A 25,243-nucleotide genomic window follows, 5' to 3' on the forward strand; every position below is an offset into this window, starting at 1 on the left:
CTTTTAAGAAATGAAAAATCGTGGCAGTGATGGTGGGAAAGCTAACAATAAACACTGGGAATTTTACCTTTGCAGGGAGTTGCAGTATATGAAGCTATGGAGGATACAAACCCCTTAAAGCTTACATCAAAGAAGAAAAAAAAATTTCCCCAAACGTTGAAAAATATGTTATTTGTCAAGAAAATCAAAAGAATGCAAAACTGTCAAAAGCCACCAGTGCTGGACAGAATTCCACGGTGCCGACAGCAGAAGCCAGGAGGGGTGAATTGTATCAGCGCCCACTAGGTGAGTTTTCTAGTTTAGGTGATGTGCCACCAATGCTCTACCATGAGTTGCTTTCAGAAATACACAAGCAAGTCAGACTTGGCACATGTCCGAGTTGTGTTGAACCCAGGGAGGAAAACAGATTGAAACTGATCAGAGAGTATCACATTCACCTGTTTCTATAGCCACCAGAGCAAACATGCCCTCCTGCAATTGGTCCTGCTGCAGTGTTTGCTTAAGAGAAAACATACATGGAAGACAAGACGCTCCATAAAATAGAAATGTTTCAATCTAAGGGAAGCAGCAATTCAAAGCCGAGATGACAATATATTGCGCAGAATATCTGTGGAAGACTTAATTGCTAAGGATGCAGTTTATCACTCCCCATGCCTTTCTTCCTACTTCAGAACAATGAATCAAAGCAACAATACAGTCACCTTACAGCACTGGATTTTAATCACCTGGTTGAAAAGATACACAATGGTCTTCTGTTTAACAAAAAAGGCTCATCTCCTGTCCAAGATGCTACAAAGATATAAAGCCCTATTTCCCTCAGATGCAGAAACTGCAAACTATTCCAATAGCAAATTACAGGCAAGAGTAGAAAAACAGGATGGGGTTCTGCAATTTCATTCCATGCACAGCATGGCCATGGCAAGTCTTCCACTGTGCTATGCAGCACAAAAACATTCGCTGATGCTGTCCAAGCTGCTAGTCAGCTGAAGCAAGAACTGAAGTCATCCAAACATTTTGTGGACGCTCTTCTGGCAAGTAAGCCTAATAAACTCCTTTCAAATGATCAAGTGGTTCCATATTATACCACTTCAACCCTTCAGTCTGAAATAGCAAGAATGAAAGCCTCAGAATATTATCCCAAGCCAGGGGATTGTCGTTTACAGAGGTCAGCTACTTCTGTGCCCCAACTGGTGCAGGAGATTGCTCTTTCTTTGATAGATAAGCAGGCATACAGTTCAGCCAGCAATGAGTGCCATCCTTCTGAAGATACTCCCAGAAGGTGCAGCGTGCACAGTATTTAACCGTTCCGAAAGTGTCACACCACTGCACATAAGTCTTGCTGCAGAACTCTACCACGACTTTGGGTCTCGCAGCAGCTCCTTCGTGGGCTTTGCATCAGTTATGACAGGCTGGAGCAGTTCATCACTCAGTGCTGCAATAACTGCATCAGAAAGACTCCAGGGAGGTGAGTTCATTCCAAATGAATTGCACCACTCCATGCCAGTGCAATCTCATCCGTGAAGGAGAGAATAATACAGACATCAACAGAGAGACCATTGATGGTGTGACAAAGTGCTGGGACCCAACCGCTGAGCCAACACCCTGATCACTTAAACACCAATGAATTGCCCCAGAGTGAACCTGAATGTGGCTGATTAGTAGATTAGGGTGGGTTAGGGAGGACTAAGGAGCTGATTAGCCCATGAGCGCAGAAGGCGGCACAGGAAGGAGGTGCTGGGGAGAAAGGCCGGCCGGCTAGTGGAACCAGAACCACCGTCTCTGGAAGGAGAGGTCTCGCCTCTTCTCCGCTCAGCAGAGGGCTGAGGAGAAACGAACGCTGTACACGCCGTGGTTCGTGGATTAGTGAAGTGGTGCGAAGAGCAATATAAAGAAACTACACAACGGCCTTTAATGACTGACGGTCTCCAAACAGCCAGATTGTGTGGCAAAATGCAACCCCACAATTCCAGCGAGCCTCTGACCACGCCCCGGCACTGGGACTCCCCCCTTCACGGGAACAACCATTTCGCCCTCTTCGGCGCTTTCTGCTGGAAACATCAGTGCATGCAACTGCAGCTCCACGAGAGGTACCCTGGCCCACAGCACATGGGACTGTTTTGGAACATCTAACCCTCCGCCCCACTGCCTGCCCTCAGAGCTTCTGCTGGGGGAGAGCAGCTGTACCGTGCTGTGCAGAAGGGTTAACCAGAGCATCCGCTGGGCGTCCTGGCTCGGTTCCCTCCATGGCCGGGAGCAGGGCTTGCAAGCCACCTCGCACTGACTCAACCCCCCTCCAGGCCGACCTGCTGCTCCCAGACACATAAGTAGAGCCCTGTGTCTCCTGCCCTCCTGGCTGGAAGAGGAACCTTGAGCAGTGACACATGCAAGGGCAGAGGAGTCAGAGGGAAGCAGGAGGTTGCCATGAAAACCTCATCGGGCGCCTGGTGGGTCTGGGACCGAAAACCCCGGCGCCACCTGCCCCTCTGTGGAGTTTGTCCCAGCTCTCGGGACTCTCTTGCTGTCCCGAGCTCAGCGAGGACTCAACACTGTTCCGGGGCGCAGAGACAATGATTTGCTCAGGGGTGGCTGGCTCCCTTACCTGGTACTCCAGCACTTCTCCCCCCGCGCTGCTCTCCTGCTCCCCGGCGAGGAGCTTGGCGGATCCATTCTGCTCCTCCTGGGCGCCGCTGGCTGATGTGGCGCTGCTGCTCTGCGAGGACTCCTTGGAATCCTCCTCAGTGAGGTCGATCAGGGGAGCCTGGACTGACACGACCATCCTCCTCCTAGAGCACTGGGGGAGGGAGCAGGGCACGGAGCAGCCAGCGAGGGGGGAGAGGGAGAGGAGAGAGGAAAAGCGTGAAGGGCCCGGAAGGCAGCACAGAAACATCCTGCGTCACATCGTCCCTGCAAACTGCATCCCCTGAACACCCTGAAATGGAGTTTCCAGGCTGAGAACCAGAGACCCAGACACTCCCCAGCCCCCTTTTCCTGCAGAGCCCTGCAAGGAGCAAGTCCTGCTCTCCCCAGTTAAAGCACAACCTGTCCGCGCCCCCTACCCCAGACACAGCCCTACCCGCACGGGAGCCGGGGACTCCTTGTCACTCTCCACCTCATTCTCTTCTGTGACTTTCGTCTCCTGGAGATTCAGTCCTGCCTGGAATATCACGCGAGCTGGAGGCTTCTGCCTCAGGCTGCTCTCCCAGCCGGCAGCGCCGCGTGGTCGTACCTGGAACCCAGAGAGAACAGGCCTTCCTGACATCCTCCATGCTCTTTCCCCAGCACAGAGCCAACGCAGAGAACGTGCTGTGATCCCAGGCCAGTTTCATTCTGCTTGCACGGCCAATACCAGTAGGAGATTGAATTGTGAGCGATAGCAGCAGCCGAGGCTACACAATGTGTACGGCCCAGTGGGCAGGACGCTAGCCTGGCAGACAAGACCTAGGTTCTAGTCCCAGCTCCGCCACAAACCTGCTGGGTGATTTCGGGCAAATCCCTGCATCTCTCTGGGCTGCTTTCTCCTGTTACCTCGACTAAAAACTGCAGGGGAGAGACTCTCTCTCATGGGTAGACTGTACAGTGCAAAATGGGGCCCTCATCTTGACTAGAACCAACAGGTGCCACAGTAACAACGTGGTAACTCAGCATCTCATTGCATGGGCCTAGTGCCTCTAAGCCACTCGACATCCCACCCAACAGAGCCCCATTGCTGTGACCTGAGAAATCCCTGCGACCTTGTCCCAAGAGAGTCCAGCCGAGATCCTAGAAGGGATCTGTATTTAGAGGGACATCCTTTTACATTAACGTTTGTTTTCCGTCATCGTGTCTCACTGGACTGTATCTCTCTCCTAACACCACCACTTCTTGGCAGAGAGGCAATTAAAAAGCATGTTTAAAAGGCAATGAAAACGACCTGAAATGACGCTCTGAGATTTGTCAGCCATTCTGAATGCTATTGACTGGGCTGTATTTGGGGAAGAAAGTTCTTTCTCTGCAGTCCCTTTGTAGGGTCCGGTCCCCCACCACCACACACACACACACACACACACACACACACACCCACACACACAGGCGCACAATGATTCTGCAGAGGCTCCCATGGCAGTTTTTCCCCTGTGGTTTGTAGATGTCATGTTCAATAAAACACTAAACCAGGCATGTTTCCTGCAGCTGGTGTAACAGGATTTTAAAACAAAATGAGTCTTCCAAGCCGCCTGCTTGTGGGTCACCAGGCCCTGCAAGCAGACAGCATGTTAACCCCTGGGTTTATTTTAGGGCTTCTACCACCGGAAGGTCCACGCTCCCAGGCAGATCTCTAGCTTTGAGGTTTCAGAGTCAACACAATCCAGTCATGCTGGAGGCCAGAAAAGCCTCTGAATTCATCATTTTATACATGGACGCGAAAGGCAAAAGTAATCAGCCCCAGTGACGCACTGCTGCAGCTCCTGTCTGGGGGAGGCGGAGGTTTGCAAGCTGACTCCAGTTCCTTCTTCCAGTCTTCCACTCTCAGCAACACTTTGACCTTCTCCATAGCACCTTCCAGACAAGGATCTCAGAACACTTGACTGGCATCAGCGAAAGAGCCCTCTCAGCACCTGCGAGGGAGGTGCTTCCCCTACATTTCAGAGACAGAGAATCTAAGGTGGAGAGAGGGGAAGTGACTTGCTCAAGGTCTCACCGTCCATGGCAGAGCTGGGATTAGAGCTCAGAGCTTGCGGCCTTGTAAAGGAACGTACGGCTTGCACCTCCTTTACCGCACTCCGATGCTCCAAGGCACTCCGCGGGCCGAGGGGGGAGAGAATTATTGACTTACTGTCTCATTGTCTACGAGCTCTTCGTTCTGTAAACAGCAGATAACCCAGCGATGGCTGAACGCTGTTTGGCTTTTGGGTACGTGACCGCTGGAATGTCTGTATTTATTTATTTAATTGAACTGCCCCTCAGAATTACTCTGGTACGAGAAAGTTTGGCCACCAGTCTGCCGACAAATGCACAGTCCGTATTGAATACATCTAGGAAGCTGCCAGTCTTGTCACAGGGCCAATTCCTGCAGTACCTACTCAGGCAATGGGAGTAAAGAATGAAGGAGGAGCACCGTGATTAGCAGCACTTCACAAATGAGCTGCGCGCCTCTTTAAATTACTGGGCTATTAAACCACCATACAGACACATCAGAACATCCTGCAGTACAGAACAAAGAAACTAGACCTGGAAACTAGCACAACATTCTGTGGGAGGAAAAACTGACCTCCTGAGCCTCGCTGAGCTTCACGGGCCAAGACAGGACTTCCTTGGAGAGGTCTTCCTTGCTGATCTTCTTGCTCCTTGTGGACACTATCTCTAGGTCCACAGCATCTGCAGGAAAACAAGTCCAAAGCAATCCTGCCCTCAGTCAGTCACTCTAGAATGGGATCCCGTTATCTCAGCACGTAATCTGAATCCTGATTTGGAGGAAGGGAGAGAGCTCACCCACGTCCTACCGCAGGGAAGAAATCTGGCCCAAATCTGAAGATCTTGGCATTCCCAAACCTCACTTGTGCAGGATTGCGAACCCCAAGCATTCAAAAATCCTAAATTGGTTGTCAACAAATCATGAGATTGCCTTAAAAATTGCAAAGGTTTTTTGTTTTTGTTTTTTTTTAAATGATAAATTTTGGGCCTGTAGGGTGAAATAATTATAACACCTTGCTCAAGCAGAGCTTTTCAGCGGCAGATCTCAAAGCGCTTTACAGAGGACCTCAGTCTCATTATCCCCATTTTACACATGAGGAAACCGAGGCACAGAGGGGGAAGTAACACCCAAGGTCACCAGCAAAGCCAGGAATGGAACCCGTATCTTCTAAATCCCAATCCAGTGCTCAATTCCCAAGGCCGTGCTGCCTCCCCTCCTTTCTATTTTTAAGCTTTTCTCCACAGCCATATGGGATAGCAATTTACTCATTTCTCTTTTTAATCAAAGCTGAGATTCTCACCTAATCACATGACTCCAGGAGTTGGGGCACTGGGAAAATCTATCAACTATCACAAGACTCTCGATAGAATCGCAAGAATTGGCTACACACCTTTGGTGCATATTTATTCTTCCTCTGGGTTGCTTGCCTGGCTCAGGGTGACCTAGTCAGATGACGTGGGGAGGCAGAGCACAGCTGCCACCTGGCTCCGGGCAGCACGTGATTTGCAATAGTAGCATGTGTGGCCATTATTATTTGTGACTACCTGCAATGTACTCTGCTGCTCCGAAGATGTCAGTAGTTTATTATTACATTGTGCAGCATCGGTGAAATACATCGAGTGTGCCCGAAACCAGCATGCAAAACTGCTGTCTCGCTGTTGCTCACTGCCTGCCTTGGACCCAGTCCTGCTCCCCCTAAAGTCAAAGGCAAAACTGCCTTTGTCTTCAACCGGAGCAGGAGCAGGCCTCCTTACACAGATGAGAGCCACATTATAGAAGCCCAGCCTATACAAGCCCCCAGTGCAATGATCTCCAAGGCACCCAGCACTGCCTTCAGGAGGTCAGCTGTAGAAATCCAGGGCCCAGCCCATGCCGTGAGTACAGTAAGAGGAGACTGACCTTGTATATTGGGCCTCCCATTTGCTTCCAGAGCTGGGGGAGAAGCTTTGTCTTCAGCAGAGTCACTGCAGCCTCCGTTGACAAAGAGCAGCTCTTCTCCGCAGTCTGTCTCCCCATCGCCTTGGCACTTGTCTTTCATGCTAGCCTGTGGAAATGATTTGCAAGTACAACAGGAGGGAAACTTAGGCACCCATTAAATACAACCAAGTGAAGTCTGGGAAAGACAAACTGGACTGCGTAAGCTACTAAACGCAGTCACAACTTCACACCCACTCAGCAGCTTTCTTAGGGCCTGGTCCAATGCCCAAGGAACTTAATGGGACGATTCTACTGACTTGAATGAATGCTCCATCACTGCCTTTCTGTACGCTGTCCTGCTCAGATCCTTGAGGACAGATGGTGTATTTCACACCCGACTCTTTACCTCCTCGCATCACTCTGGATGGAGCCTGATAATGATCTGAACTGCACTTAATTTTGAAGTCACACCAGTTTCACACGGGTGTAACCCCACTGACTTCAGTGGATTTGCTCCCAGTTTATACTGGTGTGCATGAGAGGAGAATTACCAGTCCAACTCAGACTGGACCCCTTAATCTAAGGCTGAGTTTTTTGTGCCGGATTTCAAGCTGCCATCCCCAATCACTTTGGAGGAACAAAGAGAAGTTTCCAAACAGCCTAGATTACCAGGGAAAACCAAGTCCCCATGTTGCCCTTAGGCTGGTTATTTTCCTTTGAAAAATGCACAGAGGGGATTTTTCCTGCAGCCCAACAAACCAAGCAATAGGATGAGCTGGGACAGTGATATCAAAATGCACCAGCCAGACAACCAGCAGGGCAAAGCCCTGAGCACACACTCCGCTACAGCTCCAATGAATTCCGAGGAGGCTTGGCGGTAACAGAGATCGAGCGACAGCTGCAGAAGCTGGCCCAGGACATGCGGTTTATTCCAGCTCTAACACAAAAAAGCCGACAACTTTGATTTCCAATGTGAGGAGCTTGTCAGGGGAGCCCAGACAACACCTGCACCAACAGCGCACTTTCTGCACAAAAATCCACCCTCTTTAGACAAACAGATAAATGCACCAGATTGGCAGATCAGGTCTCCACAAGCGGAGCCTGGCTCCAAGCAACTTTGGGAAGCCAACTGCTGCAACTGCAAAACCTGAAGTCAGCACAAGATTAATTACCAACATTCATAGGTATTGGTATTTACACTAGTATCAATAGCTTAAGCAATGCTCTTTATGCACTGACAAGCAGTTGTTAGTGTCTGGTTAAACAGATATACATCTCCCCCTAAAATACTGCACAGCCCTTCTCAGCAGGGCCAGCTGAACCAAAGCCATTGTGCGATTCTTATCCAAGCTACTTTGGAGACAGAATGAGCCAGAGAGTGGAAAATACAGAACAGCGCAGGGCAGGGGCATTTTCAAACCCTGCCCCGTTTAAAATATTTCTGATTCTCACTAAGCCGCCCAGGCCTCCTCTCCTTAGCTGAGATGCAGCAGGCAACCTGTCAGAAAGAAGAGGGTCTTTTCACAGAAGGTGGCATGAAGGGGATTAAAAAGCGATCTTACTATGGGATGCTTCAAGATGACCAGGGAGCATCCACTGCCACCCCATACAATATGTCTGCTGAAAACCAGAGGGCCAAATTCTGCTCCAGTCACATCGGTGCAGAGCTGGATTAACGGTAAGTGAGGAGTGAATCTGGTCCAGAAAATACACTTCTAGCCCTACCCTGACTCTCCCTCAGGCCTCTTCCAATCCGTTCTCGCCATCTGCCAACTCTATTCCCTAATGTCTGGCTTAACCAAGCATCATTCTCGTGCATGGTTTTCATGGTTGTCCACATGGGACAGAGAAAGAACCGACCAGAGAAGCTGGGCAGGGAGGCAGTGGAAGTGTTCTCTCTCCCGTTCAAGGGCCGCTTACACTCCCCTCTCCCTCAGCAGACTAGGCCTGCGAGTCCCACTTTCCACAGGAGATTCAGGAGCCAGGGACAGATCTGCTCTTTGTGACACCGGCGCCGGCCCGCTCAAGTCGCAGGGCGCACACAGGTGGTGGGACTGCGAGCAGGGCTCCCAAGTCTCCCTCATTCTTCCCCTCCCCAGCAGAGCAGTCATGCAGCGCGCTGGCTGCAGAGCAAACCCCCCGTTTCACGTACACTCCACAACACAGAAGCAAGCGGGGCCTCTTTTCTGCATCCCTTCCACGCATCCCGGGAGGCAAAGGGGAGTGAGCTGCTGGGGTCCAGGGGCTCCACCGCAATGCCTGTTTAATGATGCGGAACGGCTTCGGCTGAACCAGGGGCCCATCTTGATAGAGTTCGCCTAATTGTTAACTTCAAAGGTTTTCTCTTCAGCCAAACCACGTGAACCGTCTGTTTAACCAAGTCCAGCGCCGTCTGCCTCCGAGTGAACTGCTCACAGGGAGATACAGCCATTTCGGAGCTGGCAGGAAGGTAGAGTCACCTCTGCACAGCGGAGGCCAGTGTTCCCGCTCAGCTGTGTCTGCTAGCGGAGGCTGGGCCCCATCCTACTCCTACTGAAGTCATTTCAGCGGGAGCAGGATCTGACCCGTTCTGGACGGACACAGCACATCAGTTCTAGAGGTGAGACACACGTCCTTCGCATCGTCTTAGAATCACCAGGGTGAATTTCCTCTGCCTCGGTCTAACGTCCCCTCATTCAGAAGCAGCACTAGCGTGACCTTTTCCTAACCAGCAAAGATTCACAGAGAACGACACCGCTACTGTGGATCTCAAGGACACAGGGGGGCAGCTCTGCGCCTGATCCTGCTCCCATATCTGAAATAAGCACTAAGTTACCAGGGCCCAGCTCTAAAATATTAATAATTAGCAAGAGCCCAGCCTCTCTCTCATTGAATCCAAGGGGAGCTTTGCCATTTCAAAGTGTTTTGCAGACGTCAGTAACTAACTAATAACAGCAAATGGAATAACATCTACCTTACAGACATAGCCAGTGAATTCACTGGGCTTGCAGCTGCCTCCCGGACGGCCCAGGCTGACCCATCACCCATTTAGAAATCATGAAACGTTTATAACTTAGGCAAACTGGTGGTTTAAATACGCAAAAGTCTCCACACTCCCTCAGCAAAGGAAAGAGGAGTCGGATCCCATAGCCTCATGCAGGGTGCAGGCAGCAGTGTTACCATGCAAGTGATTTTTCAATTCACAATCGGATCTAAAAGTCTTCACTTCTGCCTAAAACTAAAACCAGAACCTTCCATTTCCGGTCAGCTCCCCACAAGAGGGCATGCCCTTTCCCTGAGCACACACACGGATGGGAACAAAGGGGGGCCCACAGTGAGTTCTGGGGAGGGCCCCCATCTCTGCTATTTGAGGCCTGTCCCATCCCACTAGTGCAGAGAATCTCCCCTGCCCCAGAAGCAGGAGAGTGGGTGCTCAGGGCATTCGCTCGCCAGCACGACACCACACTGGTTCTCCAAACGGGGTGGGCTATGCTGAGCGCTCAGCATACCACGAATTGTGTCACCAGAATGTCTCACCATCCTTGCAAACATTCACATCCTTAATGTCACCCCGGGGCCTCCTTAGCTGCCGGTTGTCAGCTGGGATACGGTCTTGAGGCAAAGAACAAAGACAGGGCGGGTTGGTTTTTTTCCTCTCTCTCTGATGCAATTCCTTAAAGAGGTAAAGTTTGCTTCCTAAACCGGTCCAGCAATTCCTACGCAACAAGGGGCATCTCATCTGAGCCCGCGTGTCTCCTGCCCTCCCAGATGTGTCTTTCTTTGGCCCTGTTTTAGGAGATGGAAGCTCCCAGACAATCTCAGAAGCACCCTGGACCAAAAGGCTGCAGTCCAGCAGCTTCCCCCGTACCAATGAAGGAAGCCATCTCTTTGCTGTGTTCGAGGAGCCATATCGCAGCATGAACGTTGCCCACAACTTTTCCCACTGTAAACTCATGTTTTCCAAGGACATTTATAACTCAGCTCGAAGGGCCTGATCCTGAGAAGCACGAAGTACCTGCAGTTCCCCCTGGCTCAGAATCTGGCACAAACTCCTGCTGATGTCAATGGTATCTGACCTGACTCAGGACATAGTGAAACCTCCCCTAGGAGCAGATCAGAGCTGGCACCCACTGGCCCACGTCACCGACGTCCTCTCCAGGATTTAGAGTCAGAGCCTGGCTGGGAGAATTCTCTCTTTTCCTTTTCTGTCTCTCTCTCTAAACTTGGAACACAAACGCCTCTGCGATCTGTGAGTTATAGGCAGTACAGAAACAACTGAGGTTTCTGCTTTCAGATCTTCTTTCACCTCATCCGACAAACAAAAAGGAGCCATCTGGGCTGAACGTTCAGAGGCGGCGCTTTGGCCTGACGTCCCATTAGCTCTGAACACAGGTAGTCAGGCCAGGTGCCAGCCCACACCTTCCAAAACCAAACAGTGCCCACGAAGAGCACATTCAGATCCTCTCCCCAGAGCACAACAGCTTCTTAACGCAGGGACAGAAGATAGAGAGCGTCTCAAGCTGAGTAAACCCCTACAGCTGTTTGCGGAAATCCCAGTGATCCGGCACATCTGCTCCCAGACCGAATGAACAATTACTGGGAGCTGCCCAGACTCGCTGGACTCACCTCAGCTACTGAGAGACCTGAGAGGCTTAGAGACTGCTGCAGCTTCGGCAGAGCCGCATTTCCTCCCCAGAGATGCCTCACACGGAAGCTGAGAGTAACAGAAGCACACACCTCACACACAAAGGCAGCACCGGTCACAGTTTCTCTCTCTAGGGACGCCAGGATCCCTCGCCAGATTTCAGCTCATTACTGAATATTAGGTATTGCTAGGCAGGCACAGGCCAGACCTTGAAGCCTGGCCCCAAACATCTTGAAACCCACCCCCACAAGCAGGTCCAAATTTTGCAAATGACCTCTATCTTTGTAACAGAGCTACGCCAACCTCCCGGCTTCCGAACGGCCCTGAACTCGGGAACGTCCAAAATCTGCAGCTGGCTTTTGCTGCCTCAGCCCACGACAGCGGATTAGTACACAAACGTTGGACGTCTGCCGTGGGCAGTAAGGGCCGCCCCAGCCACCACTGCTACTGAGGGCTTCTCTTTGCTGCTGCCCCAGCTGTGTTTTACCTTCCGAACATGCATGAGCTATCCCGAGGGAAACCACAGCGAAGACCAGGCACTTGAGTTTAACCAGGACACTGAGGTCAGCCCCAGGTTGGTACACAGGGCTGGCCTCGGGGAGTGGCAAAACGAAATACAGTGCCCGTCTTCACTGTGTTTTCACCTCCGGCCATGTGCCATAGCTACCCCGGGGTAAAAACCACAGCTTTGTCAGCAGCGAAGGCAGGCCCTGAGTCGTGCAATGCAGCAATCTACAATAACTCTGGCCCAAATCATTAAAGAGCTGAAACCTGTCATCCTTAGTCAGACAAGGGTATGTTCTGGGCGGTTGCTGTAAAATGCCTTCCTATTTTTAAGAGGGCTGTGGTTTCTTGTGCGTACCTCGGTCAGTCTCCACCAACAGCGTAGCTCTCTAAGGGCGTCTAAGGTTACTTTGACCCTCATGCCTTCCAGAAAGGACTCCCCTGCACGGTGAGCATTCGAACTAAGGCACTCTGACCTTTCATTAGAGTTTCACTGAAAGGAATTCTGTTTTGTTTGAAAGTTAACGTTGTCCTACAGAGCTAGAATCCCCTACCCCACAACTGTACCAGCCGGTGAAGCAGGGCAGAACACACCACATGAGTTTCAGGGCCAAATTTTCAAATGACAGCCTGGAGGCTGGGCCTGCAAAATATATACACGCATGAACAGAGGGGTATTTGCATGGACATTTTACTGGGACATCCTCAGAACTGACTTTTGGAAAATACTGCTTGGAAGGGGGTTGTAATCAACCAGCCCAAACAGTGCAAAGCAAGTTGAACTGCAAGGGTCTACAAACCAAGACCCGGCCAGGGTGACCCAAGTTTTTGTGGCTGCCAGCCCTGGTTTATTGCAGCCCATCACATCTAGGAATGAAGATGCACTCCCTGAAAAAGCTCCGACTGATACAGAAGAGGATCTCCAACAGCCCGTCTGCTTATCGTCACACATGGCCATTAACACACCAGCCCAGTGCACTGCTCCCCAGTGAATTTAGGAGACAGCTTTTGTCAGGGGCCAGTTCCAGTCTGTGAACAGACTCCCCCAGGAGCTAAGCACCATCCCAAACTTCCACATCTTCTGCTCCAAACACAAGGCACATTTCTTCACCCTGCGTCCTCTAGTATAGACACGTAGCAATGAATGGCTAGATTATAAATAAAAATAATATATACTTATTTAATATTACTCTAAAAATCCAAAAGTAAACACTCCGGTGCACACACTTCTTTCCCTGGGGAGAGGAGGAGGAGGAGGGAACCCACACGTGACAGATGTGTAGTCACACACATTGCTTAGTGCATGACAGGAAGACATTCAGATATTACAGGGTTGAGCACAATGAGAACCTCTATAGCACAGAACAGTTCCAGGTCTTGGTCCCGATACTCAAGGCCCTCCAAGAGACTGGGCCCAGCTACTCCTGAAATGCTTCTGCATCTGGAACCACGACCTCCCCCAAAAGTTACATCCCGTCGAGACCGAATGCAGAGCCCAGCGTTGCAGCCCAGGCCATTTAAGGTTTGCCATGCTGGGTAAAGATCATGCTGTGCTATTCATTGCTTACAGAGCAACACTAATGCACCCCTGCCCTGAAGTGCTCACAGCCTGCATTCATGACAAGGAAGGCAGAGCCAGCCTTGCCTTCTAAACCCTGAGGAGCTAGGACTTCCCATGGAAACCCTATTCAATCCCATGCCTTTCCTCCCTTCTAACCTGCTTGCCCCGCTAGGCCACCTGGTGGTCATTGCTCTACTGCAGCTCCCACAGCCTGGCTCACACCCTCCCAACCCTCACTGAAAATGCAGTTGGGCTAGTTTCAGTTTTAATTCCAGAGAAAGCAGAGAGACCCTTCTCAGGTACATTTCCTCTGCAGGTGTAGACATTGCACAGGAAACACCGGCTGTGTCTGTAGATACCACTGTGTGCATGTCAAAAGGCCACAGGGAAGTATTTTTACATGATGGCTGGGACATCAGCCATGACCCAAAATCCGTTTGAATAACAAAAAACCCTCAGCCAGGCACTGGCCTGCCACTGCTCTGAACCATCACCCTCCCAAATGGCCTTTAATTCTCCCTAAAACAGAACATTTCCCTCTAATCCAGGCAAGTAAAGAGGTGCTTGGGATTTGCAGTTTAATAAGAAAAGGAACCAATTCTTGCAAGATGTGCTCATTAAAAAGGCCAGTCCCTGCCCTTGCTGCCATTTGGTTTCCCCCTTTCCTCCACAATCACAAGCTTGGTGACTTCCCCCAATTTTATCACTCCTGTCTTTGTCTTTTTTGGTTATTTCATCCCCATCCCCACCCGTGTTCATCCCAACCTGCTTTCACATTTTAAAACTACAGCTGCCTTGTCCACGCTGAGATTTCACTAATGTGTTAGTTACCCTGTGTTAGCTAACCAGTGGTGAAAAGAATACCTTGTTGCCTAGTGAAAACAAGGCCTGAGTCTTTGCTCTGAAGCAGCTACACACATGGCCAGTCACTATTCTCCTGTACTCTGTTCTACATAGGTTCTTATACCACGCTCATCACCACAGTATCTGAGCATCTTCCAGTAACGCTTTCAGCAACCATGAGGAGCTCTATCACATGTGATTTGTTCTCTCTGACTTCTCTAACCAAGGATAATACCCAATGCAGAGAAGAATCTGGGAGTGCTCAGGCCCGTTGGTGAAGTGGCAGGGAGATGCGCCTGCTTTGTAAAAAAAGTTTGTTAGTTTCTGGAGCTGTCAGCTGGACACCTTTTCACCTTTCACCTATGCTAAATGCATACAAGCAACAGCGCACAGGGAAATAATGCAATGAAACCTCACTGTTCCCATCCTTCTCCTCCACACCTGTCCTGCAGCAGGGGACAAAAACTTCTCTCCTTCATTCAGACTTCAATGCTATAACAACCACAGCAATAAATAAGCCAGTCATCTAGGAAGAAAACAAGTAACTGGGTATACCTGCAGAGAAGTCAGTGTACGCCCTGCAGCTGGGCCCAGGGGAACCTTCGCTTCTGTCCAGTCTCCTACTGTCTCTGTTTTCCTGGTTCATTTTCTCTAATACACATTTACCAACCACAGAGACCCTAACTTTCAGCTCTTCCCCATGGATATCCATACAGCTGCCTTTCCCATCCACCTGGGACTCGTAGTGCAACACCGGCGCTGCTTCAGAATTTGTTTCTCAGACCCCACCCAGCCCCTTCCCCATTATATCATCAAAAGGAGTTTTTTCTCATTGGCCTTTGGAAGGATGAGGAAGAATAAGCCTTTCCTGGCAGAGAGAGATTCTCTGCAGTCTCTTTAACTCCGTCACTACTCCCTGAAGACTCTGTCTGTGTCTGGAACCTGCAGTGCAATGTCTCAACACTGAAGAATTGCCTCTCCCCTTCCTTCCCCAGGCCAGGGGTAACCCGATGCCCTAGTAACCAGCCGAGATCTGTTTTTTTTCTTTTTTCCTTTTTTTTTTTTAAAAAGGTATTTCCAGACAACCCGTCAAAAAACTAGGAATGTATCCAAAGGTACTTGAGCACGCAAACGCCGTAACTCAGGTCCCAGTGGGGAACCATTACAGCTGTTATTACGGTATGCATTTGTATTTCAGTAGCACCTATGGGTCCCAACTGAGATCAGGCCCGATTGTGCTGGGTGCTGTACACACTCACGGAGAAAGACAGTCCCTACCCTGCAGAGATTTCAATCTAAGCAGACAAGACAAACAAAGGAAGGATTACTATCCCCATTTTACAGATAGGAAATTGAGGCCCAGAGAGATTAAATAATTTACCCAAGGTGGCATTCTGCGTCGTCCGTCCCCCCACTCCAAACCAGTACCAGCCCACCAGCAGCCAGAGAATTCCCCTGCCATGGACACTGCATTGTGCCATCATAGGCAGCCCTACATTGCTCCCACTACGCCAGCAATGGGAGGCAGGAACACAGTCTGAGGCAGAAAACTGAACACATCTCCTTGAGTCCTTGCCTACTGTTGTATCCCCAGGGCCAGCTTTCGTCTCTGTGTAAAAACTCAAAAACTCTTTCCAGAAAGAAGCATAAACTTCCAAGAGAGACTTGACATTAAATAAACTGGAGACAATCAAGCTGTTTGACCCTTACTTTAAGGCTACAAAACTCTATATTTGCACACACAATTCTGCAAATAATCATTGGCATATGCAAGACTCTGAAAAGGAGGCCAAACTGAGGTTCCTTTAAAAATATGGCCCTTTATGCCTGAATTCAGAGAACACTTAATATAATGTTTCCTAAAGGTTAGAGCAGCAGACTGGGAGTCAGGACTCCTGGGTTCTATCTCCGCCAGTGCCACTGATTCATTGGGTTTCCTTAGGCAAGTCGTTTAATCTCCCCAGCCACACTCATTGCAGCATTTTGTTCCAACTAATTCCCATCTCTCTGCTCATTTCTCACCCAGAACATGAAGGAAAAATCCCACCTAAAAGTCTGGTTGAAACAAATATAGTACTAATATACAGGAGCAGGAGGGCCCCTGTATTAACCTGTGAACTAAATAATGATCAAATGTATCTATTGTGTGCTCAGGGGCTGTATAAATTCACAGCTGGAGATGTAGGAAACTCTCAGGATAACCCCCCAAAGGCTGGGCTGTCCCTCCTGGACATGTTACTCGGGCACCAGTTGAAGCTCTTTTTGCAGTGTTACATTCTTATTCCTAGAGTACTCCAAGGGATCGTCCAGGCTGAGCTCCCGCCTGACGCAGGCCATGGCACGTCCCTACAACAATCCCTAGAGCAGATCTGTAGGAAAAACACCGAATCTTGATTTAAAAGTGGCCCGTGATGGAGCATCCGCCAGGATTCCTGGTAGTGAACACAGACAAATACTGTGGTGAGCCTCCATCGCCTTCCCCCTGCAACAGCCCCACGCCAGCACATCCGCACCCCAGCCCCCCCAGCCCAGAAACCAAGCCCCTCCGAAGACCAGCGGTGACCCCCCAAAACAGCCCCCAAATCAACACAGCCTCCAACACCCCCACCCGCCCCAGCGCCCTCACCCCAGACGCCCCCTGCCCTTCCCCTCCCCGGCCGAGCCAGGCGGACCCCAGACAAAGGCGAGCGCCCGGCGGGGCGCTGCCAGCGGCTGTTGGCTCCTGAGTCCGATCTCGCCCCCCGCTCAGCTCCTCCCCCCTCCCCCCTCCCCCAGCGACCAGCTCTACTCCCCCCCCCGCCGCCCCACTCCAATTCTGCACCCCCCAGCTCGGTTCCCCCCCAGAGGTTCCGTGCCCGGTTCTGCCCCCCCCCCCCCACTCCAGTTCTGCAACTCCCCCTGGCTCCCCCCGCCGCCAGCTCTGCCCCCCCCCGCCGCCCCCCACTCCAGTTCTGCCCCCCCGCCGGCCCCCCCCAGTTCTGCACCCCCCAGCCCGGTCCCCCCGGCCGGTCCCCCCCCATGTCCAGTTCTGCACCCCCAGCCCGGTTCCCCCCCGTCCAGTTCTGCCCCCCAGCCCGGTTCCCCCCAGAGGTTCCGTGCCCGGTTCTGCCCCCCCCCGGCCGGCCCAGCCCCCCCCCCCGCGCACTCACATGGATGCAGCAAGTTTCGCTCCTGGATACAAAGTTGCAGCGATTGTCGCCGCCGCCGCCGCGCCGGCTCCTCCCCCCGCCTCTGCCGCCCTCCCGCTCCGGGCGCCGCTGGGGGGGCTGCCGCCCCGACTCACCCTCCGGCCGCCCGGGCCCCCGGCGCTGTCCAGCGGCGTCCACGGAGCCGGCCCGGCGGAGCCGCTCGGAGCCAGGCGTGACTTTTCCCGGGTCTCGAATCGGAAACTGGCAACCGCAAGGCTACATTTACTTGGCGCGTTAACCCTCCCCGCGCCGGCGGCCGGCCCCTGCCCCTGCCGCTGCCGCTCCAGCCAGTCCCGTCCAGCCCGGCCGGGGCAGCCCCGGGGGCGGGGCGGGGCGGGCAGCGGGGATCGGCACATCCCCCCCGGCGGGGGGCGGGGGCGGCTCCCTCCCCCCCCACGCACCCGGCCCGGCCCTGGGCAGAGTTAAACAGCGGGAATCTCTGCCTCCAGCCCTAGCAGAGAGAGAGAGAGAGAGAGAGAGACCCCCCCCCCCCGGCCAGTCCCGTCCCCCCACCCCCGGCCTGGACTGGGGTGAAGCCGGCGCTGCAGGGCGGGCCAGGCTGCTCGGGGCAGACCCTGCCCTGGGTGTTGCTATTTTCCATCCCGTGTCTCCCAGAGCTGGACAATGAACGCCACCCTCGGTGAAACGTGCTGCCCCCAGCCACGCTGCTCCCAGCTGGGATCTGCCCCCCCCTCCCCCGTCTCTGCTGGTCTTTACGGCCCCTCTGGATGCCCAGTTTAGAGCCTCAACTCAACTCTCCGTAGCCCTGGGGAGAGGGAAGGCGCTTCAGTAATAAAATAATACACCGTAAATATCATGATGCCACTCTGCAACTCCATGGCAGGCCCACACCTGGAATACGGGGTGCACTTCTGGTGAATATGGAAGTGTTGTTTAGCCATTCACAAGAGCCAGGGGTCACCCAGTGGAATTAATAGGCAGCAGGTTTAAAATAAACAAAAGGAAGTCGTCCACGCAACGCACCGTCAACCCGTGGCACTCTTTGCCAGGGGATCCTACCTTTGTGAAGGCCAAAGGTATAACTGGGTTCAAAAACGAATTAGATACGTTCATGGAGGATAGGTCCATCAATGGCGGTTAGCCAAGATGGCCAGGGATGCAACCCCATGCTCTGGGTGTCCCTAAGCCTCTGACTGTCAGATGCTGGGACTGGACAACAGGGGATGGATCACACGATAATTGCCCTGTTCTGTTCATTCTCTCTGAAGCATCTGGCACTGGCCACTGTCTGAAGACAGCACACTGGGCTAGATGGACCATTGGGACTGACCCAGTATGGCGGTTCTTTTGTTTTTATGGTAAATAACAATAACAAAAACACATTGCAATCAAAATAAAGAGCCAGTCATCCCACTTCTATGGCCTGCTGGAGCCAAAGGATCTGGCATTCAGATCAACCAGACTACACAACACAGAGCGTTGCTTCCCCATCAGTACTTTGCAAATCTACAGCATCTGAGGATTTCAAAGCAGTTTTTAAACATGAATGAATTAAGCCTCACGACAAATTCAAAAGTCTCATGACAGCTATGCTGAGGTTGCCAATGTTTAAAAAAGGGCAGAACTTTTGAAATCTGTGTAAGAGAGAGACACAATGTGCCCAGTTTCTGTCCAGAACAGGGCATCAGAGGGAATTTGGGGTTTAATGCCTTGTGTCTAATTATCATTATTTTCTGTTCCTGTTTCACCAGCAGGCTGCTACAGACCTGTAAGAGACAGGAATATTATTATCCCTATTTTACAGAGGAAAATTGATTTAGCCAAGGTAATACAGAAATCTTTAATAGAACTGGGACTCTAGCTCCAAGATCTTTCTTCCACTTAATGCAAAAGACAAAGATGAAATATGGAGTTGCCCATGCAAAATTTGCAAGTGAATAAAGGAAAAGGTCCAAAAACCTAGTCCTGGATAAGTCTTCTGAAACACTGGAGATTGCAGTTTAAATAAACAAAAAGCCATCTAAACCTATAGCTAATTTGCCCTCTGCTAGGAAGAGAAAAACCAGGCAAATAGGTTTTATTTTTGTTTGTTTTTCCAAATCTGGAAAATAAAATGTTTTCATAAGCCAAACTCTTGAGATATTCTAGGCCATGTTTCAGAGCAGAATTAGTGATTATGGCCAAGCCACATTCTTCTGCTTTATGAAGCCACAAACTGCTCCTCTGCTAAAATCTTTTCTGTTTCTTTCGTCTGCCTTGACTCTCTATCTATCTCAAATCTCATTGGAAAACGCCCCTTTTCACATCCTCTCCCCTTTTGTTATTATTTAACTCAGGGAAAGCATTTTGGGGGAGACCGTTTGTATGAAAGGCACAATACAAAACAAAGCTGCATTGTACTGGATTATAATGTAAACACTGACTCCCCATTTCCCCTCCATCCCCCCATAGCAACACTACTGGGTACAATGCAATGATGCTGTGACTCTATTTCTCTACAGCAAAGGGCATTTGTCTGTGGATCACAGGAGAAAGCATGTGCCTATTGAGAGGATTAGGTACTTAAATTAACTCTTTATAAACTTTCCAATATGCATGGTTCTTTAATTCAGCCACTCCTGCCAAATAAGGTCCTGATCCTGCAACTTGTTCCAAGCAGACGGACCCCAAGGTTCTGTATGGTCCCAGCATTGCTCCACATGGAGCCCTGGCTGGGGTCCAGCTGCCTGGAACACATTGCAGGACGGGCGCCTTGGAGCTGAGTTTCCCTGCACATACTTATCAAGGTGATTCAGAGAAGTTTGGTAAGTGGAATTACGTCTGCACAGACAGATCTCTCCAGTAATGAGAAGTGTTTTCTCACTCTGCTAGTCTTCCTCAGCCCTCACTTCAAATACGTGGAGCCACCCATTAACCACTCAGCTGAAAGAGGCACTGTCTTTATCACAATGATCATAATTAAATTACAGTGAATTGGTAACGGTGGATAAAAAGCTGGATATGAGTCAGCAGTGTGCCCTGGTTGTCAAGAAGGCTAATGGCATATTGGGCTGCATTAGGAGGGGCATTGCCAGCAGATCACAGGAAGTGATTATTCCCCTCTATTTGGCATTGGTGAGGCCGCATTTAGAATATTGTATCCAGTTTTGGGCCCCCCACTACAAAAAGGATGTGGACAAGTTAGAGAGAGTGCAGCGGAGGGCAACCAAAATGATTAGGGGGCTGGAGCACAGGACTTATGAGGAGAGGCTGAGGGAACTGGGCTTGTTTAGTCTGCAAAAGAGAAGAATGAGGGGGGATTTGATAGCAGCCTTTAACTACCTGAAAGGGGGTTCCAGAGAGGATGGGCTAGGCTAGGCTGTTCTCAGTGGTGGCAGATGACAGAACAAGGAGCAACGGTCTCAAGTTGCAGGGCGGGAGGTCTAGGTTGGACATTAGGAAAAAGTTTTTTACTAGGAGGGTGGTGAAGCACTGGAATGGGTTACCTAGAGAGGTGGTGGAATCTCCATCCTTAGAGGTTTTTAAGCTGAGGCTTGACAAAGCCCTGGTTGGGATGATATAGCTGAGGTTAGTCCTGCTTTGAGCAGGGGGTTGGACTAGATGACCTCCTGAGGTCCCTTCCAACTCTAATCTTCTATGATTCTAACATTCATTCATAACGAAAGGGACATGTCATCAGCTTTCACTGCAGCTGCTTTCTAGTAATCATGCACCAAACCCTGCCAGAACAACAGATGCAAAACCTGCGACATATCTCCACTGCTACAATGATCAACACCTCCCGCAACACGCCTTTCAAGATCCACGGATCCGACACATGCCTATCACAACATTTGGAGTACTTCAACTAGTGCACTAGATGCCCCATTAACAACTAGGTGTGTCTGAAACCAGACAATCACTATGCACTCCAATGAACTCACAAGAAAATGATACAAGACAAAAATATCCTATTACCTCTGTGTGAACACTTTTCACAAAGCAATCACTCTATGTCTGACCTATCAGTCCTCATCATCAAAGGAAACCTGCACAACATTTTTGAAAGATGAGCCTAGGAGGTTAAATTCATAACTCTGAGAGACACTGAAAGTCATGAATGGAACAGAGACATTGGATGTATGGCTTATTACATCAATCTGTAACCCACTAACCCCCTCTTTTTGTCCTATGACTGCAGAGTTGTTAATAGGCCACTCTACCTTGAATGGTCCCTCAGAATATGAGCTAACTACTTATGCTAAACTATCTGTTCCCCTTGTATTTAGCTGTGATACTCGGAATACCTTTCCCAGACCTGAAGAAGAGCTCTGTGTACACTTGAAAGCTTGTCTCTTTCACCAACAGAAGTTGGTCCAATAAAAAATATTGCCTCCCTTACCTTGTCTCTCTAGTAATCATCTCAGCCCTTCCACATGTCACTCTTATGTCACCCCTGACCCTGAACTCCTTCTTTACAACATCTGCACTTAGGACGGAAGAATCCCATGCACAGCTACAGACCGGAGACAGACGGGCTAGGCAGCAGTTCTGCAGAAAAGGACCTAGGGGTTACAGTGGATAAGAAGCTGGATATGAGTTAACAGTGTGCCCTTATTGACAAGAAGGCTAACGGCATATTGGGCTGCATTAGTAGGAGCATTGCCAGCAGATTGAGGGAAGTGATTATTTCCCTCTATTCGGCATTGGTGAGGTCGCGGTTGGAGTATTGTGTCCATTTTTGTCCAGTCCCACACTAGAGAAAGGATGTGGACAAATTGGAGAGAGTCCACCAGAGGGCAACAAAAGTGATGACAGGGTTGGAGCACAAGACTTATGAGGAGAGGCTGAGGGAAGTAGGCTTGTTTAGTCTGCAGAAGAGAAGAATGAGGCAGGATTTGATAGCAGCCTTTAACTACCAGAAAGGGGGTTCCAGGGAGGATGGAGCTAGGCTGTTCTCAACGGTAGTAGATGACAGAACTAGGAGAAATGGTCTCAAGTTGCAGGGCGGGAGGTCTAGGTTGGACATTAGGAAAAAGTTTTTCACTAGGAGGGTGGTGAAGCACTGGAATGGGTTACCTAGGGAGGTGGTGGAATCTCCATCTTTGGAGGTTTTTAAGGTGTGGCTTGACAAAGCCCTGGCTGGGATGATTTAGCTGAGGTTAGTCCTGCTTTGAGCAGGGGGTTGGACTAGTTACCTCCTCGGGTTCCTTCCAACCCTCATCTTCTATGATTCTATGATCTCATCTGCCTGCAGACCAGTCTATTGCCTTTTCTGCAACATCACCTGTGTGCACCACTGCACCAACAGCACCTCTGCTGCACTCCTCATAGGCCTTTATCTACCCCATTGTCTTCTTTCAGAACCCTTCGTCAAACTCTCCTTTGCTGTTGTGCCCACACAAAACTTAGCAGCACTTAGGCTGCTGCTCCGCTGAGACCACTGCCCATCTTGCTGACCAATACTACAGAACAATAGACATGTAGGACTGGAAGGGACCTCGAAGGGTCATCAAGTCCAGCCCTCTGTGCTGAGGCAGAACCAAGTAAACCTAGAGCGTCTCTGACAGGCATTTGTCCAACCTGTTCACGATGGGGATTCTACAACCTCCCTTGGAAGCCTATTACAGAGCTGAACTACCCTCATAAGTAGAAAGATTTTCTCCAGCCCTAAATTCAGCCAGAGCCATCCAGAACGGAGCTCCAGTACATATTGTCAAACCCTCGGGAGCCCCAGCACCTCCTGCGGATCAGAAGCCCTGAGACCTGGTGGCCCCGCAGGGCTGAAAACCCGAGCCTGGCGCCTCCCATGGGCTGAAGCGCTGAGCCCCAGAGCTGAAACCCCAAGTCCCAGCACCTTCTGCAGGGCCGAAGCTCAGAGCCTTGGGGCGCCCCCTGCTCCCATGGGACTAACACCCTGAGACCCCCCCCCCCCACCCTGCAGCTGAACTCCGGAGCCCCGAATGGGGGGGAACATAGGGGGGTTCGAGGAAATAATCTCTGAGAATTTAAACCCTGTTTTTTCCAAACATCTAACCTAAATCTTCCTTGTTGCAGAGAAAGCCCATTACTTCTTATCCTCCATTCAGTGGACATGGAGACCAATTGATTCCCCATCCTCTTTATAGCAGCCATTCACATACTGGAAACCTATCAGGTCCCCATGTAGCCCATAGTGTAGTTCAGGTTAAAAATATAAGGAGAAGTTAAGTTTTGGGCCTAAATTAGCCATGGTGTAAAGGAGTATAGTAAATGGAAGGTGCTAGTATGAAAAAGTTAGAAAGAATTTGAAGACAGAGTGTTAGAGGAAAGTATGCGTCAGCAAGGCCATGATCCAGGGTTCTGTTATCATTATCTCTTGGTTATGACTGGGTTAAGCAAGGTCTGTAGTGTTTTTGAGAATTGTGAATGTTTTATTAAAATGCTATCTGTGTTGATAGTATGGGGAGGACATTGGTGCAGATGTTAATTTACATAATGTGTAATTAAAGAGCAGTTTAATGTTAATTAGTATTAAAAGAGAGTATAAAAGGAGTAGTTCTGCCAAACTGCAGGAGAGCTCCAATTAACATGCAAAGGGTACCGTTAGGTTCCAGGACTTTGTCAGCAGACGGCTGACCCATTGACACATTATTTCATCTTTGAGTGTAAGTATAACTGTGCTATTGTGTAAGTGGTAATTACATGCCTGCCTTCTTAACTAATTATTTTCCTTTTAAATGAAGTTTGGTTGCATCATTCCAAGTATCACCTTATGGTCCTCTACTAAATACATTTTCTGTAACCCAACTAAAAGCTCAAACCTGAAAACTAAGTTGGTTTTCTTGCACCCTTATCTTTAACAACTTAATATTAACTGGGAACATTTCAACATAAAGGTTACACCCCCCCAGTCTTCTTTTCTTGAGATTAAACGTGCCTCATTTTTTAACCTTTCCTCGTCAGTCAGGTTTTCTAAACCTTTTTATCAGTCTTGGTGTTCACCGCTGGATTCTCCACTTTATCCACATATTTCCCAAAGTGTGGTACCCAGAATTGGACACAATACTGCAGATGAGGCCTCACCAGTGCGGAGCAGAGGAGGACAATTGCCTCCCATGTCTTACATACAAACACACCTGTTAATACACCCTAGAATTATCTTAGACTTTGCGGGCTTCTTCTGCCTTCTAACATGTATAAAGAAGCACCAATGTGCTCCATCACATCATCCTCTTCTCTTCAACCAACATTGCTCTGTGACTGTAAGCTCTTTGGGACAGAGACAGGGAGAAATCCTGGCTCCACTGTAGTCAATGGCAAAACTCTTACTGATTTTATAGACACCAGGATTTCATCCTATTTCTTTGAGGCATTTGTAAAGCACCTAGCATAATGGCCCTCCCCACAAAAAAATCTAATAATAATATTTACTATTTATTATATTATTCCCCACTCATTTCAGGACCCAGTTGAGATCTGCTGCCTTCTAGAATTTAAAATATTTTGTGAATTTCTATCCTACTTTATCACATGGACCCCATTCCCAGTGTTTATCTAGCCTCACCCTTCACTCGCTCCTTTTGCACAATCTTGCTGGTGAGAGAGCTTTCTTCTCTGCAGTGGGACAGCCCCTCTGTATATCTCACTGACCATCCATCCCATTTCAAATCTTCTCTGAAAAATCTCTCCCCCACGCCTCTCTTCTCTCTCTCCCCAGGTTGTATGAAGGACACTACACAGTGCCTGTACTGTCCCTCTGTGGTTAAATCTAGATCTAACTCTGTTCTGCTCCTACAAAAGTCCCCTCATGCTACCGCGTGTGAGAATCAGCCACTCGCCTCTGCTCGTAGCTGGGCTGGCTCTGCTTAGATAGGAAGTGTTACCCCTCCTAAATAGCCCTTCCTGGGGGGCTGGGCAGGACCACATCATATAATCCTTTAATTTAAAAAAAGGTTAAAAATCAATTTGTATGCTTCCCGAAAGACGGTAGCACCCAGTATTAGAACCTCAAAAGA

At 49.9% G+C, this 25,243-nt stretch overlaps 1 protein-coding gene across 4 annotated transcripts in view; it reads right to left on the minus strand.

Annotated features, from left to right (window-relative positions):
* The window catches only part of DNMT3B (DNA methyltransferase 3 beta), a 77,801-nt gene that overhangs the window by 26,663 nt on the left and 25,895 nt on the right, over positions 1–25,243 (minus strand). For 3 of the 4 annotated variants that reach the window (XM_067553960.1, XM_067553961.1, XM_067553958.1), the window contains exons 1-5: positions 17,402–17,498; positions 6,569–6,713; positions 5,246–5,352; positions 3,074–3,226; positions 2,600–2,791 (exon numbers count right to left, since the gene is read on the minus strand). In XM_067553960.1, the coding sequence (XP_067410061.1) occupies positions 2,600–2,791; positions 3,074–3,226; positions 5,246–5,352; positions 6,569–6,707 (591 nt within the window). In that variant the 5' untranslated portion in view covers positions 6,708–6,713; positions 17,402–17,498. Of the gene's footprint in view, positions 1–2,599; positions 2,792–3,073; positions 3,227–5,245; positions 5,353–6,568; positions 6,714–17,401; positions 17,499–25,243 lie in introns of those variants that run through there. The other variant, XM_067553959.1, reaches the window with a different exon arrangement.

The sequence above is a fragment of the Emydura macquarii genome, unplaced genomic scaffold (genome assembly GCF_026122565.2).
Source record: "Emydura macquarii macquarii isolate MOO-44397 ecotype Brisbane River unplaced genomic scaffold, CSIRO-AGI_Emac_v2 contig_1483, whole genome shotgun sequence".
NCBI classification, from domain to species: Eukaryota; Metazoa; Chordata; order Testudines; family Chelidae; genus Emydura; species Emydura macquarii.